The sequence below is a fragment of the Charadrius vociferus genome, unplaced genomic scaffold, assembly GCF_000708025.1.
Source record: "Charadrius vociferus isolate BGI_N301 unplaced genomic scaffold, ASM70802v2 scaffold88, whole genome shotgun sequence".
In the NCBI taxonomy this organism is placed as follows: Eukaryota; Metazoa; Chordata; class Aves; order Charadriiformes; family Charadriidae; genus Charadrius; species Charadrius vociferus.
In genome coordinates, this window is record NW_009649619.1 from 3,781,396 (window position 1) to 3,800,524 (window position 19,129).

The 19,129-nt window shown below is 36.7% G+C and overlaps 1 protein-coding gene across 1 annotated transcript in view; it reads left to right on the forward strand.

Annotated features, from left to right (window-relative positions):
• Window positions 1–19,129, forward strand: part of JAKMIP1 (janus kinase and microtubule interacting protein 1) — an 86,346-nt gene that overhangs the window by 30,951 nt on the left and 36,266 nt on the right. The window contains exons 7-10 of the mRNA XM_009890536.1: window positions 1,534–1,593; window positions 10,252–10,380; window positions 11,669–11,797; window positions 16,454–16,537. Coding sequence (XP_009888838.1) covers window positions 1,534–1,593; window positions 10,252–10,380; window positions 11,669–11,797; window positions 16,454–16,537 — 402 coding nt within the window. The remainder of the gene's footprint in view (window positions 1–1,533; window positions 1,594–10,251; window positions 10,381–11,668; window positions 11,798–16,453; window positions 16,538–19,129) is intronic.

The following is a 19,129-nucleotide window of genomic DNA, read 5'->3' on the forward strand; positions in this document are numbered from 1 at the left end:
TGTTTTTCTCGTCAGAGCTTAAAAGGAAAGCTGTCACGATAAACTCAGATGACTGCAAAAGATGCTAGCGATTCAGCAAATGGTGGTGTTTTGGTTTTTTTTAATTGGCATTATTATTTTTCTGTTAGCCTGATGTATTATTAAGACAGTAAATTAAGCAGTTGTCTTACAAACATGTTTAGAAACTGGAGGAGTGGGGGATTTTCAAAGTGTTTGTTCATTCTGCACTGAAGTGACAGGAAGGAAAGGAAAGACAGAGTGAGAAGACTAGCCAGTTTGTCCAACTGTTTGGACACCTGCTCGGGATGTAGGAGACCCAGGTTAAAGCAGAGACTTGTGCTTTAACAGGTACCTGAGGAGGTAGCATTATTCTTCAACACTGTCTAAAATTCAACTTTGTGTTTTCAGCTTGAGCTTAATATATTAATTATTCTGCGGCTTGAAATACCTGTTCTGTACCTTGGCGGTCATTACTTTTCCTTATTCTGAAAAACACATGTGTTAAAGATGCTATATAATTTATTGTGCTTTTCTGAATTATTTTTTATTTTCCAAAACTTTATTCCTGGAACAATGTGCTGATAAAGATGAATATTTTTATTGTGATTTCCACTGGGAGCTTCCTATTTGTCCAGTTTCTGACCTGAATATAAAACAAATAATTATGAATAGAATAATACCATGCAGTGAGCAATAACTGCTAGAGAAGCACTTGGAACTGCTGTCATTCTTTCAAAACCAGAGATGTTTCAAACAAAGATGCAGAGCTAAGGAAAGAATCAGGAAAAAAGCAAGGAGACAAATCACCTGCTTCCTGTGTCAGTTTTTTGCTTGTCCTTTCCTTTGCATTTTTTACCTTCTTTCTCCTCTTCTCCTTTGGAATTCAAAGCAGTATTTTTGGGCTTGATTGTGCATAAACCCTGCATTTTTCCAGTTACAACCTCCTCATATTATGATGTAGTTAAATATGATGTTGTTCCAAGGTCTTGGTAGAAAAAAAGACACTAAGTTGACAGAGAGTAAGTGAGAGTGCCTTTGGATTTGAGACTTCTGCCCTACAAGGATAAGTCATGTGTAACACTATCTGCATACGCATGGTTGTATATCAGAGTATGCCCAATATAATGACTTGTAATAGCTGAGGCCGGACTCATTTTTGGCTCCCGACCTGCTTCAGAATGGTTGAACATTGGAGCGAGAACACGAATTCTGTTTCCATAGTGAGCTTCTTGGTAAAAGAGTCAAAAAACTGTCAGAAATCTGTGCCCAGTATTTAGCAAAGCCTTTTCTTGCCAACTGCCCATCAAGCGTGTAAAGTATATGGCTGAAGGTTTGTTTGCTAAAGGGATAAAGCTGCAGTACAGCGTGATGTTATACCAATGTGGTGTTATTCAAAAGGATAAAGACATTGTCTTTGAGTTAGCTTTACCGTAGGTTTTAAGAAAACTTGAATGATATTTCTTTGTGCTAGACGTATCTAAATATATATTTTAAAAGAAACCCATACCAAAATGTTCTCTTTCACTCTACTAGGAAAGAGAACGGTTATTACGGTCTAAAAAACAGAAGAGGAAAAGTCTGAAGCCTCCAAAGGTGAGCAAACTTTCAGTTTTCCATGTGTTTTGGATGTTGCAAACAGTGCTTATTTCAAATATTGCTTGAAATTAGAGCTCTACTTAAACTAATGGTAAAATTTCATAACATTCTCCCATTTTTTTCTAGTGAGTGCTTATTAACTTTTTCTTGGGATAATTCAGGAGCTGCAAGTTTTGTACTGCACACAAGTGTTGTTCTTTTGGGTTTTGTTTTAAATAAACAATATAATTACACTTTTAGCCATTGTGGCCTAAATATTCAAGTGGCTTGAAGTCTGAATGATATAATGGCTTGAAATAACTACAATTTCAAAGGACAAAGGCTCAGTCCTTTTCAAAGAAAATAAACTCTTTAAACTACTCATACCAAGTTACTGCTTAATCACAAATGAAAACCTTAACTTATGCTAGGGATGTTATTGAAATGACATTTCTGTATGTGATATATAAACAGTAAGAAGATTCTAACTGATTTTCTCTAGTATTCTGTATTTTGCTCTACAATGCAAAGTACAAAAGAAAAAATTAGATTGTAGAAACAGTAAAGTTTTGCTTCAGAGCATAACTTAAGTGTTTATTGTAAGACATGCTTAAAATAATTAATTCTGCTGAATAATGTTTTTTGTGAAATTGAACATTAGCAGCCTGGAGCATGTGAGAGGAGGTGAATGGGGTAAGAAGGGAAAAAATGGAAGTGAAGAGTGGAGAGATGATTATCATCTATATGGCAGCTGAAGGCACATTGTGTCATAAATCGGTGCTTCTTATCAGTGTGTTCTGCATAGTATATTCCTGGTGACCTTCAGGTGGTGCTTTTTTTGTTGCTCTGCATTCTCTAATACCTGTATTCTGAAAGATTAACCCTTTGGGATGCTCTGTTTCAGCAGTAATTTCTTCAAATTATGCTTTGAATAATGATGTGTCTTTTGCATATGAAGAAAGAAAAATTCAGAAGTAATGATAAATCTTGCATACACTTTTCTGTTATGTAATGGAAAGCTGGTAGATGCCAAATACATCGTCAGTAACCCTGATCTGATCTTTGGTGTAGTATACCTGGATGTTTGTATTGACAGTGAGTTTAAAAACAGGACATAAAATTAAATATATATATATGTAACTAATACTGTAATTTTTCTAGTTTTCTCTAGTTATCAGGTTTTTAATTAATTGTTTAAGATACTTTGCTGAATTGTAAAGTTCCTAATGAAACAAAACTACTTAATTTAATTTATTAGGAGTTGATAACTAGTGATGCTAATTTCTTTAGGCTGAAAACTTCCATAATTATTCGTTTACATCCTTAAAATGTTCTGTGTTAATAGAACTTCAGCTGACCTAGACTCTGTACCCTTTCCTTTTACCTATGTTCTCCTGAGCAAGCTGCTGCTTTTGTGGTATCTTCTTCTTTTCTTTATTGACCAAAGCAAGAGCTAAACAACATGAGGGTTGAAGAAAATGTGCATGATACCATTAAAAAAATTGTGGCAGCGCTATTCTTCATGTGGTAAGAATACAATAATTGTGGCACTTCTGCAGAGGTTACTGCAAGAATGGTGTGCATATGAGCAGCAGAGTTAGTAGGCGTTTGCTTCTTATTTATGATATGATAGATACACCAGGAAGAACAAATTAATCAGTAGCAGACATAACTCCCACTAGTTATTCCATCCCCTGTCCGTTAGCTCCTCGGTGCTCATAGGAAATTGGCAATTTTTGAAATTTCATTTGATGCTATCTTGTCAAAGGAAAAGCAGGACTACAGACTAAAAACAAGTGAAAAAGAAAGTTGTGAGAGAAGAGTGAATGGGATTATATATACTATACTAGTTATACTATATGAATGATACTAGTTATTATATAACTATATATATAGTTTCTACATGAGCTAATTCCTTAAGGAAGAAAAGACGTCAATAATATATTTATTAGTGTCCTATTACCTGCCATTGTATAAACCTGGAGGCTATTCATATGTACGTGCAACGTTGACTTGGAGTTGGACAACAACTTACACTGTTGATGTAAGCTTCTAAAAATCCAGTCCTGGTATACAGGCTGTTTTCCTTCCAGGTCCCCTGTGTGGTCCTGTGAGGATCAAAATCCTCAAAGCATGCTGTGTTTCCCCTAGTTTCCAGCAGTTCTTTGTTTAAACAATCTATGCCTAATGAGCTGCTTACCCATGTGAATTGTTGGGATTGTACCATCTTCATCCTCTCTGTTTTTACATCCTATCTCAGGAATCCAGATGAAGATGGTAGAATTCATCTAACCAGGCATTACAAATGGTTGGTTAGATGTCATTAGCGGAGGTGAGATATAAACATCTCACTCTGAACAAAGTGGTAACATTAAGTGGTGATTATTCTCTTCTGGAAGTAGATATCTAAATAGGCCATGAGAGTTTGGTCCTAAAATTGCCTATTTCTCCCTGTGGACCATGAAAGCAGTCTAAGATGAGTTGCTTTATATATAGACATGTACAGTGCAAATGTATTTCTGTCTATGATCTGTGCAAGATTTTTATATCGTACAGATGATAGCCCATATATAATAGTAGAAGAAATTATGAGTGTGTCTGTCCTAACCAACCACTTGGAAGGAGAAATTACTGACGTAAATATTTGGCTTTACTTTTCTAAGATTTGTTAAATGTAAAATTAGTGTTAACACTGTGAATTATCGAGTTTGGTGGTTGGAGTTGGATCTATTTCCAGCTGTGCCCCACTTCCCTTGACAAAGAGGAAAAGGAAATAAATTATGAGAATGAGGTTTCCTGAATGCGGTCAGATAAGTTCAGGCTAGAAGGTATAGAAGAGTTCCTCTTTTTGTTCTAATAAAAGGAACTTGGTGCAAAGGGTGAAGACTTACGCTCACCTACTCTTGCAGCTTCTCTTAAATGGGTACTTTTACACTCCAGATTACTTAATTTTTGAGGTACTCTGACTGGACAGTGTTTGTCTTTGTTTTCTAGTATGAGTATTTTCCTGACATTGATTCCTGTTAGCTGGAACAGCATCCATGGCATGCCTTTCTCCATCTTTAGGACAGCTTGTGTAAATGATCTGTCAGGTTAGTCCAGTAGCCTTTATAGCCCAGTTGAGTCTAAATAACATCCGTTCAGTTGAGAAGCTTTTCAAAATGCCAAGTGGTTTTTGTTGTTTAGGGTTTTTTTGTTTGCGGTTGTTTTTTTTTTTTCCCCCAGTTAGGTGTCTATGTTATTTCTGGAGCTCTGTAGGTGCACTAGGTTACTGTTGCTACTGTAGCTTTGACTGAGCACTCTTTTAATTACCAAGGGACATAGGAGTCCATAGAACAGCGCTGGCAACCGCCTCGAGTTCCCTGAGGAAAGGAGCAGCACAGCGGGATGGGGCTTTATAACCTCTGTGGCTGCAAGGTGGTTAGAGGATTCTGTCTACTCAGGTACTGTAGGGTAGTTTTCTCTGAAGTGAAGCAGCCTAAGCTGACTGAGGTTTATTTTTGTGGGGTTTTTTTTTTCTTTTTACATTTGACTTGCTAGGAAAAACATGTACCAGAGGTGAATCTTCTTTTGCAGTTTAATACATGCTATTTTTCCAGGTGTTTTTTTATTTTCTTTTTTTTTTTCGGTGTTTTGTTGGGGTTTTTTTGCGGTGTTTTGGGGGGATCTTGTTGTTGGTTTTTTTTTCCTAATTTTGGTAGTGAAATAATCAAGAAACTCCAGAAACAGTATTTTGGGGTTTTATTTATTTTTGACACATAGAATGGAGTTACAGTGATTCCATGATTCATGGAGTCATGCATTTGAAAATAAGGCATAATTGCCTGGTTTGTTTGGAAACTGCAGGATTCTATGGATTTGTTTCTTTATTTAATCTTTAATAAATAAACTGTATTCGTGGAAAGCCTGCACAGTGGTGTGATGGAGTTCGTATTTCTTGTTTTATATTTTTCTTTTTTTATCTGCCTCTGTGCTTTGGTGTGCCTGTATTTTTCTGGCTGCCAAGAAATGACATATAAGCATGAAGGTAAGAAGTTACTGATTAGCTCATCTGATTGCAGTACAAGGAAATTAATCTTGGATCATTTCCATCATGTTAGATTAAGTACTTGAAAATGAGTTATTTAAATGTAAAGTGAAACTCCTTTAGCAACGGAGGAATCAGATTATTTATATGTAAGTATATCTAATCCAAACCATTAAAAATATGAGGGTATATTGAAATTTGCATATAATATGGTCTACGTGTCACTATAGATTTATAACATTCTAAACTTTGATATTTACTGAGCACCATACTTCAGTAGAAGCATTAATACTTGAGTTACAAAGACTTAATGCATAATTTGACTTTAAAATTATGTGAAAACATTGATATAAATCCAGATGAAATATACTTGCTATTAAATGCATGGCAGTAGTCAGTGGAACTTAGAATTTAAATCAGATTTTTTCAGCAATTTACATGACTATTTTCTCAGTTATAAATTTATGGTTTGGAAGTAACAAATGTACAGATCGATTTAAAAGAATCTTTAAGTTGTTAATTGAGAATGTTCCCATTTTTAAGAAAAGCTTGAATGAAAATTGTGTGTAGTTACAAAAATCCAGTCCGTGTTATACATGGTTGTATATACTTTTCAAAAACCATTGTGATTCAGCTTTTGAGCTACACATGGAATCTCCTTTGGAGGTGGTGTATTTATTTATGCCTTATCATTTATTACAGTGTTTATCACCAAACTTTGTATGAATCAGATGCCTTTTTTTTGCCTTTTTTCCCCCTCTTCACAGCTGTTCCCCTTAACAGTTAATTTTTTCTGGTTTTGCTGGGAATCGCTTCTTGTAGCCAGTTGCTTCGGATACTAGATGATCAAAAATAAAACCAGCTAATTATGTCATGAAGCAATTTATACATGTGCAATTAATATACAATGGTTAAATACCTTATCTCTATTTCTATGGAAAGTGTCTGCTCCACAAAATGATAAATGTACAGCTTCTCTAAAGAGGAAGGAGTCATTAAAAATAAATACACGGTTCACTCATAACTCCAAATATTATAGCCAGTCAGTCTGTGTAGCATTTAACAGTTTTTTACTTTTAACTCTCCTTGAACTGTTGGGGTTTTTTAGTGTGGTGGGAAATACTAATTTTCTTGCATAATTCCCTCCCGTCTAATAATCAAGTGGTTTATTTAATAACATATGCAAATTATTTTTCCCTGGTTTTGCTACTTGTGAAAGGTTTAAATGCAGCTAGTATCTTTTATCAAAATAACAGCATCGCTTTAAGTATCTTCTCAAACCTACGTACATTTATGTAAAATCCAACCTGCTGTTGTTTCAGGATTATGTTTTTTCACTTCTTGAAACAGTGTGCATGGGTGCATGCATGCAGGGTTAAAGAAAGATACATACTTAACCTGAGTTATCTGCAAAAGTGACTGTATAGCAGAGGTAGAGCAAAAAACCTCATAGGTATGATGAGGCTTGTTTTAACTAAGCTGCTGCTGACCTTCATGGTACTGTGTTCTCTGTGTAGTAATGTTCTCTGTGTTCTCTCTCCAGTAATAAACTGGAGTTTTGCTCTCCACCTTTTAGAAGTCCCTTCTGCCAGCCTTTTCAAAGTCAAGACTTGACTCTTATTTACTTTGTCAGCCCTCAAGCCCATATGCTTTATTGCGGGTTTGGGTTGAGCTTTGCTCAAGCGCGTTTGTCCGAGGCCAAGCACCCTTGAGGCAGGTGGCGTGATGAGCAGGGTCAGCTGTTCTTCGGTCCTCTGAGTTGCTTGTCCCTGGCGAGGCTCCTTCAAAGCACAGCCTAGTTGTTCTGAGCCCCATCCGCAGACAAGCTGGTACAGGCAGAAGAGGGAGATACAAAAGTATTGGCATAAGAGTCTGCGTGCAGCTTTGTTTTACGTTCACTCTCAGCATCTTTGAGTAAAAAAAAGTACCTGCACTGCAAAATGGCGATGCGGTTTTCATGGAAGTTTCTTGGTCTTTGTTTATCTGCCATCATCACCTTTACTTCCATTTGATCTACCTTCATCTTTATGAAGCTGTATCTATTCATCTGTTTGAGTCAGAAAGGAGTTCTTCCTGGTGAGTTGACCGGGCAACCCAAATTGTAAATTTGTTTGTCTTCCTTACAAATTGAAGGTAGCACCATTTCTTTAGCCCTATTTTCAGCTCCCAGTATTTACTTGCAGTAATACTCTTAGATGATTGTAGGCTGCAACCAGTATTCAGCATGGGAGAAATGCTGGATGGACTGTCTCCCAAGGACTAATTACACCTCAGTTTTTGTGGTAAATCTATGTATTTATGAGAGAGGAGTCTGAAATGTTTGTAATTCAAATGTGAGAGAACACATTAGCTTTCTGGATAAGTCTTTGTATTTCTAGAATAGAGCTGAAACCTGTTCCCAGTGTCCTTTGATTTGTTAAGTAGGGCAGAACAGTGAACTAACTGGTGCAGCACGTGAAGGCTGGAGGAAAGGATGAAATTATCCCAGGGAAGTGTTTGTCTGAAGCACCTTAGATGTAACTCTACCTGGTGAAAGGATCACGGTGCTGCCTAAACAACTGACAGAAGAGTAACGTGTCTTTACAGGGTTTTAGTATTGTAACTGCGATTCTTTTATTGTGAATACACTAAATAGTAGTTTAGTAGCTTGCAAAGGGAAAGCTGTTTCTAAAGACTGTTCAGAAGCTCTTTGCCTTCTGTGCTGCATCATACTTATCTGTATGCCTATGGACAAGCACAGTCTCTTTGGAAAAGATGTGGCTTTTTGGGGTTTCTTCTTTTTGAGTGCATAACATCCTTTCAGAAGGAGATTTTGGTAGAACCAGTTAATTTAAAAATGCGGTCTGGAGGAAATTTTTAAACTATTATTTGAAGGGCTCATCTTAAATGAAGCAATTAAGTGGTTCGGAACAGGGCTTTGAAGCTGTCTTAGGTAGCTTGAGTGGGATTAGCTGTACTGTGAAACAATTATGGAGTTGTTTAGCTTATGAGTGATGAGACTGTGGCCTGGTGGACTATGGTAACCAGAGCTGCAGGCTGTAAATGGTGTCATGTGTGCAGGCACCCGGTCACACCTGCGAGCTTGACTTTGTGGTACCACTTAATTCAAGATAAAGTGTTTTGGCTGTTGATGAGAGCTCTGCTGAGACAAAACAATATGTTAAGCATTATGGAGCTTTGTGAGAAAGTAAAGACAATACTTTGTAGACATACAGAAAAACTGTATAAAGTTAGATAAGTCTAGAAGCCTGCAGTGAAAGGTAAATATTTGGAATTCATCATGAGATAGGGCATTATAGATAAAATAAAACCTTTCGGTATCTTGAATGAAATTGATGGCTCACTCAGCCAGCTTGGCTTTGATGAGATGTAAGATGTCTGATGTTCTGAGTTGAAAAAAAAATATTTCAATTGGTATTGTCATTTAGGCCTTTTTAATAAACAGGGCTATTATCTTCTCACATACAACCTGTGGTTTATACTTGTGGGTTTTTTTAAAAAAAAAAACAAAACCCAACAAACTGTGACATCAGGATCTGTGAATTCAGCATCAAACAGTGCCAAAAAATATAGAGACAGATAGACAAATTTTCCTTCATCTTCTTAAAGCAACCTCTTCCCACTGGCCTCCCTGTCTAGGATGCTTCATAACCTGACTCCATTTTTCTAGCAACACCCTTTTTTTTTAATCGCCCCCTCCTTAATTTTATTGCTCCTCTGAGTTTGTGTTGGGCTATTGGAACGCTTTTGTGGTGTAAAATGTTAGGCTTTCTATTTTCTAGTTAAATGTTTAAGCTATTTTTTTTCTTTTAAACAACAGAATTTTCTATAGAAATTTGCTGCCTTCTGAGCATATAGTAGGAAACTGGTGGAAAGGGGGCTCTTAAAATGGTGAAAGAATTATTGCAGTTGTAATAGTTTATATAAAACATCAATTTTTTCACAATCAATATTGTACTATTTATTTCCACTGACTATTCATTTTCTCTAGTTTTCTGTAAGTATGCCTTTGATTGATTACATTGTGTAAAAATTTTTTAAATCTAGATTGAAATGCTGGTTTGCCCTGGTTTTTTTGGTTAGTCATAATACTAGATCAAACTTGAAAAAATTGAGGATAGTGTCGGAAAACCAAATGGAAAGTGGCAATTTATACATTTAAGTAGGCTTTTGCAAAGTAGATATTATAAATTAATCTCTGTTTTTCTTTTTTACTTTTTTGAAGTTAGTATGGATGACACAATTTATTCTGTATTGTTCTTTGGAATATTTTTTCCCTTTTGGTTCCACATCTTATATATTACATCGTATTGGCTTACTTTCTTCTTAATAGATATTGCATTCCTCTACTGTGAATCTTGTAAGATCTGTATGATTTTAGTCATTAGCTTTTATACTTTTGCTAAAGCGTTATTCTATTGGCAATTATACAGTGCTATGTGTAGTTCAGTTCTTGAAGGCTCTTATACAAATGATGTTGAAAAGGTAGCTAATTTAATCAGAGGACAAGGGTTTATGAAGGAACTTTTTTTTTTTTTCTTCCCCCTAAATAGTAAAATAATGGTCAGAGAAGACCTTGGCTACTGCTTACTGGGTCATTGGGGTGTTCCAACTGTTTTGCTAGTAACTCAGAAAAACTAACTTTTCAGAGGCATGTTGTGGAGACATTTTTTGGATTTGATGAAGAATCTGTTGATTCAGAAACGTCATCTGTAACTTCATATAACACAGATAAAACAGACAGGACACCAGCAACACCAGAGGAAGATTTGGAAGATGTAAGTAGTAGATGATTTTTTCTTAAGTTCTATAAAAATTGGCGTGAAGTAAAAATGCAAATTATTTTTTTTTAAGCTATTCTGCCACATGAACCGTGAAAGATTTGGGAGACAACTGCTTTGTTTTGTTTCAAGTCCAGTAATACATCCACAGTCAGTGCAATAGAATTAATAAGATAATATTCTGCCTGACAGTTTTGGCAGATATTGGGCTGAGAAATAAAATTGTTTATCTCAAACCCTTTCTTATTAGTCAAAAGAAAATGAATAGGCATGTTGCTTTGCCAAAAGTCAATAGTTACTAGACAATAGTTTGCCTTTCAACCTTATAATTTATTTGACTGTTTTGATACAACCAGGATTTTCTTCCTGTACTTACAATACTGAGAGAGGCTTTTGCAATTCATTATGGCGTAAATGATCATAGGTAGTAAATACCCACTGACACGTTTTGTCTCAGCTCTGTGAAATACAGTGCAGCTGTCCTACTTTAAAGGACTGCAGGGTTGAGGACAAAGCATGAATTAAATGCTCTTTTTCATCTGTCTTTCCTGTTCACTAACTTGTGCCTAATACTCTTCAGTCACAAGAAGCTTCCTATTTTTCTGTGTTTAATATCTAATAATATTGTAATCTCTTTTCCTTGGAGCTTGAGTTCCTGGAGCAAAAATTAATTAAAGGGAAGGACATTTCTTGCCCTCAGCATTATAGGAAAGACCTTGAAAGTGTTGATGTTAGTTGCTCAAAATTCAAAGAAAATTAAGGCATTAAAAATACTTCGTGTTTAAAAAAAAAAAAAAAAAATTAAAAACCATCCTATGGCTTTTGAAATATGATTTCTGTGTGCTTGTGATGGTAAAATGCTTTACCCTGGCATAGTAGAGACAAAGAGTAAGGGAGTGATGGACTGCATGACAAATAGAACGAACCTCTTCTGAAGCCCCTGTGGCAGTGGAGCTGCTGAAGACAGTGGTGCACAGAACTGTTCCCTCTTATCTTTTCTCAGTCAGCTTCTTCCCATTTCTATACATTACTGCCTTATATAGTAACTTATACTGTCCTGAAATCATGTGATCAAAACAGTTGCTGATCTCTGCATTTATGCATCATCCTCAAATCATCCTTCCTTCCCATTTCCACTTGTTTTACTTTTTCAACCTTTATTAAACTTTGAGATTCAGTATGTGTTGTGTTGCTTGTTGTGCTTGTGAGTCTGTCTATATAAACAAACCCCTTATCTTATATATTTATACAAACCCATATTGGTTTTTTTTAACTCTTCATTAAGACCACACCTAAAGAAGAAGCTGAACTAAGGTTCTGTCAGCTAACAAGAGAGTACCAAGCTTTGCAAAGAGCGTATGCGTTGCTTCAGGAACAAGTTGGTGGAACCCTGGATGCAGAAAGAGAAGCAAGGGTAATTTTTTAACTGAAAATTCTTTTAACTCTGAAATCACTGAAAAGCTCAAAAAACTTGGAATAGCAGGAGATGTCTTTCCAGGTCAGTTAAATACAAAGCACAATGTTTTTGAAGATGAGAGGATATTATCAGTAAGCTGACAATTTAGATTCATCTGGTGTGATCAGAACAGAGATATCGTTGTACTTTATTCTAGCATGCCTAATATATTAAACATTTCAGTAGCAAGACAGTGTTATTGAGAATGATATCCCAGTTGAACCTGCAATTTGGATAGCAACATGATGGATTTAAAATGAATCGGAGAACAGGTTGTTATAAGTACTTGGGTACTTCTATTATATGATTATATTACAAATCTGACCCAAATCTGAAAAAGGGAGTTTTTCTGCAAGTGTTTTGTTGAATATATGAAATCCTAATTTGTTTTTAAAAATCTAAGTTTGAGAGTATTCTTCCACTAAAAAGTATGTAACTAACTGTTCTTCCTATTAGTTCAGTATGTGCGATTGTTTACTCATTCTGACATAAATGTTTTTTTTATCCTCACAGCAATCACTGTACTATAGGTATTTGAGGTGTGAGAAAGCATGTATTCTGTTTTCCTCTACCCTTCTGTCACCCCTGTGTTTAACCATTTAGTGCAGGGATGAGGTCAGCAGAAATCATGCTAACATCTTCCATTCTATTTTTTCCAAACTGGGGAGGAGAGAAATCACTTCATAATGAATTTTTGAGCTCTGGCTCAGCCTCTAGATCTATTCACTGAACAGCATTAGTGTCAAAAAAGACCTGAGTTAACTAGAGGCAAAATTTCTTGTACTTTCTTCCAACTCTTTGCAGACAGGGGCATGTCTAGAAATGTAGCATATTTACAAGTCACCCTCTACTTGAATGAGTATTGTGATTGATGACCAAAGAACACATAACATCCAAATAGGCAAGCAATAGCCATAGGGCTGGAAACTTCATCATCTTCACCTCATGTCTTCCATTCTGCATTGAGTACAGCTTGAACCCATAGAGTACTGACTACTGAGAGAGTTGGCTGATGTCATTGAGAGGCCACTCTCAATGATCTTTGACAGGTCTTGGCAATTATGGGAGGTTCCTGAGGACTGTAAGAAAGCAGATGTCACTTGTCTTCAAGAAGGGCAAGAAGGAGGATCTGGGGAACTGAAGGCTGGTTGTTCTCAACTCGGTCCCTAGGAAAGGGGTAGAGCAAATAATCATGGAAACTATTTCCAAATGTCTGAAAGACAAGAAGGTGACTGGGCGTGATCAGCATGAATTTACAAAAGGGAAATCACGCTTAACCAACTTGATAGCCTTCTATGATGAGATGACTAGCTTGGCAAATAAGTTGAGAGCAATGGATGTTGTTTACCTTGACTTTAGTAAGTCGTTTGACACTCTCCCCCATGAGAGTCTCATAGACAAACTGACGAAGTACAGACTAGACAAGTGGACAGTGAGGAGGACTGAAAATTGGTTGAAATAGCTTAAAGGGTTGTGTTCAGTGGCAGAAAGTTCAGCTGGAGGAGTGTCACCAGTGATGTACTGTAGGGGTTGATACAGGGTCTAGTACTATTTAACCTCTTCCTTAATCATAGAATGGTTTAGGTTGGAAGGAATCTTAAAGATCATCTAGTTCCACTCCCCCTACCATGGGCAGGGACACCTCCCACTAGACCAGGTTGCTCAAAGCCCCATCCAGCCTGGCCTTGAATATTTCCAGGAATGGGGCCTCCACAACTTCTCTGGGCAACCTGTTCCAGAATGAAAAAATTCTTCCTGATATCTAATCTGAATCTGCCCTCTTCCAGTTTGAAGCCTTTACGCCTTGTCCTATCACTACATGCCCTTGTAAGAAGTCCCTTAATGACCTGGATCACTAAACAGAGTGCACCTGTGACGAGTTTGCAGATGATAGAAAATTGAGAGGAGTGGTTGATACATGAGGTGGTTGTGCTGCCATTCAGAGGGACCGTTTAACTGCCTTAAGAAATACGTCAATAGGAATCTCATTAAATTCAATAAAGGGAAGGAAAAGTCTTGCATGTGAGGAAGAATAGCTCCATGCACCAGTACAGACTTGCTGGCAAGCAGTTTTGCACAAAAGGATGTGGGGGGTCCTGGTGGACATCAAGTTGAACTTGAGCCGGTAATGTGCCCTTGCAGCAAAGAAGGCCAATCACCTCCTGGGCTGCATTAGGGGAGGTGATCCTTCCTCCCTATTCAGCATTGATGAGGCAGCATCTGGAGTGCTGGGTCCATCTCTGGGCTCCTCCAGTACACGAAAAACATGGGCATATGGGATAGAGTCCAGTGAAGGGTCACGAAGATGATTAAGGTCTTGGAGAACCTGATACACAAGGAGAGGCTGAGAGAGCTGGGACTGTTCAGCCTGGGTAGGAGAAGGCTCAGGCGCATCTTATCTATTTGTGTAAATACCTGATGGAGGCAGTAAAGAAGATGGAACCAGACTCTCTTAGCGGGATCCAGTGAAAGGACAAGATGCAACAGGCACAAATTCAAATACAAGAAATAACATTTAAACATAATAAAAAACCTTCTACCTCTGAGGACAGTCAAACATTGGAAGAGGTTTCCCAGAGTTGGTTGTGGAGTGTTCATCCCTGGAGATGTTCAGAACCCCACTGGACAAGGTCTTGAGCTGCTCTAGGTGCCCTGCGTGCTTTGAGCACAGGAGTTGGACAGGTGGGTCCCTTCCAACCTCAGTGAGACTGTGGTTCTAAAAAGGGTTTCAGCATTAAAAAAAATACCTCCCTAACCTACTTCCTCCCTCTTCCCCGAGAACCCCAAAAATGGGAGAAATGTCTTAAATATTGTGAATACATATTACTGCCTTGCTACATGTGACCTTCACTGTATTGTGCCACTGCATTGTGTTGCTAATAATGCAGAAAGACAAAGATTTTAATGTGGTTTAAAAATTACTGGTGGGGATAGACTCAACTTATCCCAAAGGTAGGAGCTGCCACTAGCTTAATTGTTCCACTGCTCAGAAAAAATAATAAAATATTCACAAAATTCTATATTGCTAGATTGCTGATGGTTATTAGGCATACACGTGCCCTGTTTCTTCCACGTCATTTTCTTTGGCAAGCATTTAAAAATCCATTTACTGAATATTCTTAGGTATAGAAATAGAGTACTTTGTAGGAGCAGAATTTCTGTGTCTTAATAAGCAAAGCTTTCCAGATACAAGTTACAGAAGAATGTAGACTGCTTGACATTATCTGGAGTTATTAACAGCTAAAAATGTTAGCCTATTATCCCCAGAGCCAGTATTTAGAAGATTCAGGGTTTACTTTAAGATGTGTCATGTTTTGTTTTGGGGTTTTTTCAAGGTTCTTTGACTTGGCTCTCAACCAACCTTAACTTTTTTTCCTGTGAAATACAGTTCTTATAATAGTAGAATTGCTGCTTTATGGCTTTATTTGTTAGAGTTCTCAGCATCTTAGAAAAGCCTAGTCATATTCGACACTCTCTTTTTAAGTAGGACACTTAGCCAAGGACAGCAATAAGGACTTTGGTAATCACTTCTCAAGCTAGAATTGGGGCAGGGGGCATAGTTACATCTACTGTTAAAGTAAGATTTCAGAGGCACTTGTGTATTTAACAGTTATGAGACACCATTACATTTTTCCTTTGCCTTCATGGGAAGGGAAACCCTGGTATGAATATTTTTGTAATAGCTTTTTAAAATTTTATTTTGCAGGAAATTGCAAACTGTCCCTTTAGTGCACTTTGGAATTGTTGCATTCTTTTTAATTGCCTTTTGTTTTCTTTTGTCACATCCATGCGAATCCATCTTTTGTGTGAGTCAGAAGCTTTTTGCATGGTTAGTTTCGTAGGGCCCAATGATTTGGTGGGAAGAACTTTTAGATGAGGCTTAAGGTAAACAAGAAGCTAAAGACACAAAGATGCAGAAGGAAATCCCTGTGGGAATTTTTTAACTGCTTGGGTGTAAGAGTACCTGAAGTAGGGTGAGAAAAGTACTTGCAGTAGCTCAAGGAGCCTCTGGCTGAAGGTCTTCAGAGATATCCTTTGGTTTATGTCCTTTTTGTTTAGTACCTTATATGATCCAGTCCCTTTTTAGGGCATCTCTGGATTCAGGGGTAATACCTACTGTGGTATAATAGTGTAATAATCATGTAGAATGAGGAAAACAGACTAGTGCATGCTGTTTATGGGCTAAACAAATTATTTTGGGTCAAGATAATTTATTTACCTATACGCCTTTTTCAGTGCTTATTGCAATTCTCTTTCTCTCTTGCCCTTTTATTCCCAATTGCCTTGAAATACTAAAGCTTATGAATAGCTTCTTAGAGCGCTTTCATTTTCTAACTTTTTTTTTTTCCCCTGGGAAGAGCTTTGTCACTGAATATGTGATGATAACATCTTTTTAGAGTAAGAGGGAAAAATACTGTTAAACCAATGGGTTTAAATATTTTATAACGTAAATACAAGAGCAGTTATTTTAATCAAAAGCATTAAAAGCTGACTGTCCAGCCCATAAGTGCGTAGAAGCATCTTTACTTTGATTCTGTGTGTAATTAAATCTACTTGGCTGTCTGGATGTGCGTGCATATACACACACTCTTAATACTTTTTTTTTTCCCCCAGACTCGTGAACAACTGCAAGCTGATCTTCTCAGGTGTCAGGCAAAAATTGAGGACCTGGAGAAAGCTCTAATCGAGAAAGGACAGGTAAAAGGCTCTCTTAATGTCCTCCACCACATCATTTTCTCCGTTGCATGCAGTGGTGCCCTTGCCATCTTCATTGCTTGCTGGTGTGTTAGTGTGGCTGATGCAGCTTAATTGCTACTCTACCAATACATTACTTAAATAAAGGAAAGTCTAATATGGGGTAAGAAAATGTCATTAAAGATTCATTTTATGACACATAAAAGCATAATATCGAAATAGCCGCGTGTATGTGCATTGTAAATTCTGTTCCCGTTGTCATTTGGTGCAGGCTTTTCTCCTGTCCATTTTGTTTATATTGGCTCTAAATTCCAATAAAACAAATATAAAATATTTGAACTGGCGAATATTTTTGGTGTGCAGCATAGAAAAATTCAAAAAACAAGTCACTTCCACACATACTTCAACTAGGGAAATGAACCACTGACTGTGTCTGGTTACTGAAAGCCACTTGTGGTGATACTCTCCTGGGCTTAAATTGTCAGAGGACACAACTGCTTTCGAATTCCCCTATCATCAGACAGAGTAAAAATTGGGCCTTATTGTTCCATGTATCTTGTAAATACTTGACAAAGATGTGGCTATTGAAGCATATTTAATAATGTCTAGGATCTTCAGGAAGACTGATTAAGAGTTATGAGGGCATTTAAAAGATGTTCAGTTGCGTAACTGCTGGAACACACTGAGAAAACTGGGGAGATATTATTTTATGCTTTATTGTTTGAAATAACAATTCTAAGACTGCAGGTAGCATATGGAAATAATAAAAAAAAAAGATATAGCTGTCTACAGATACACATTTCAAAAACTAATGATCCTGTAGCATTATAATGGCAAGTTAATGATATCACTATTTTTATGGTTTATTCTTTGTAAGAAAAAAAACCAACTTTCTGTAAGATTCTGTATAAATACAAAGGTTTTGGGACCATATTCAAATTAAGGATAAAAATTGTCTATGATAGCTTCTACACAAGCTGCAATTTGCTTATTAAATTCCCTGTAAATAAAATCTTACTAAAATTACAGAATATGTGTCAATCTAAAAATGATGGCTCACTGAGCTTTTGGAAGAATAAATGGAACTGAAGACCTCTCGCTGACCTACTGCTGACATTTTAGTGTGTTAATGATAAAGTTGTTGTGGGCAAATTGCTGTGTAATTGAAAACATTAACAAAATAGTTGACTATTACAGTGTCAAACCTAAGTACTGTGTATGTAAATAAGATAAGTGAGCATGGATATACACGTAAGAAATTACTTCTGTGATTTTGCTTCCAGAGTGTCAAAAAGGTATGCCTGGAGATTATAATTTAATTAGTTGTTACTTTATGAAATTCATAACCACATTTTCAACCTTGTATCTCTTAGCAATCTTGAGAAAGTCAACAGGGACGTGACAAGAAGCAATATGATATTGTCTCTAGTGGGACAGTTTGTACGTTGAGCGTTAGCTTTCCACAGAAGTGGTCAAAGTGTCTTCCGGGGGGCCATAGCACCTGCTCAGTTCTCCTCACCTGTTAGTATTTCTATTCAAGAAAATAAATGGTTGTGATGACAAACTGACTTCTCTGTGCACAATGTGATTATTTTTTTTTATTATTATTATTATTACTTTGTTGTTTAGGTGGTCATTGTAGTGATGATGATTTAATAACACCTGTGAAATGTTTATTCAGAGAACCAGTCCCTAAAGTGCTTTTGAAAAGGAAACAATCAAAAGATCCTAGTGTATTACCCCAGGAATTTTTAGTCTTACTTTGCAGCTTTAGGAAACAGGAGCAGCGAAAACCTTCACCATTTTCTGAAGTCAAATTCAGAGCAGGAGATTAGAGTCTTATTGTTAAAAAATGATTTGAAGCTTGACTTACAACAGTTTATGTGTAATTTCAAAGTAAGTGTCAATGGCTCTCGTTAATCTCTCATGAGCTCTATCTGTCAGAATTGCCCTAGAAAAGACTAATAATCCATTTTTGCAAGGTACTTTGAGGTGCGTGCATAAGAAACATTATATTAAAGGAAGAAATTCTTATCAAATATTAATAGGGGTATAAAACAAATCTCAAAATATTGGAGTATGTAGTATGCCAGATGGATTTTTTTTTTCTTTTTTTTTTTTTTAATGCTCACCTCTCAGTGACCTGGTGTATATATACATATAGTCCCACTGAAGTTAAGATTTTTCTCAGAAAGTAGAGTAGAATTAACTTCATCAAGAAAGTCACAAAAGCTAATTATCAATAGGGCAAATTAATCCTTTTTTTTCTACTTGTGTGAACTGAAGTAGTTGAACCTGTACGTTGGACGTTGAACCTGCCTTTTTACCATATGTATGCGTTGGGATATCCACCCTACGTCTGTGAGTGCAGCTCTGTCCATTCCTTGATCTTAGTAAAACACTAGTTAAATGTTAAACTAGACATTGGATTTTATTTTCAACATTTCTTTCATTTTTTTAAAAAATTCTTGACAAATGTCATGCCTTTTTGGTACTTAGTATATTATTCCTAGTATGATGCCTTTAACATCATAATCCTGAAGAGCTTGTGTACTGCAGGAAAGTTAAAATGCACTTATGTATTTTTGTATATGA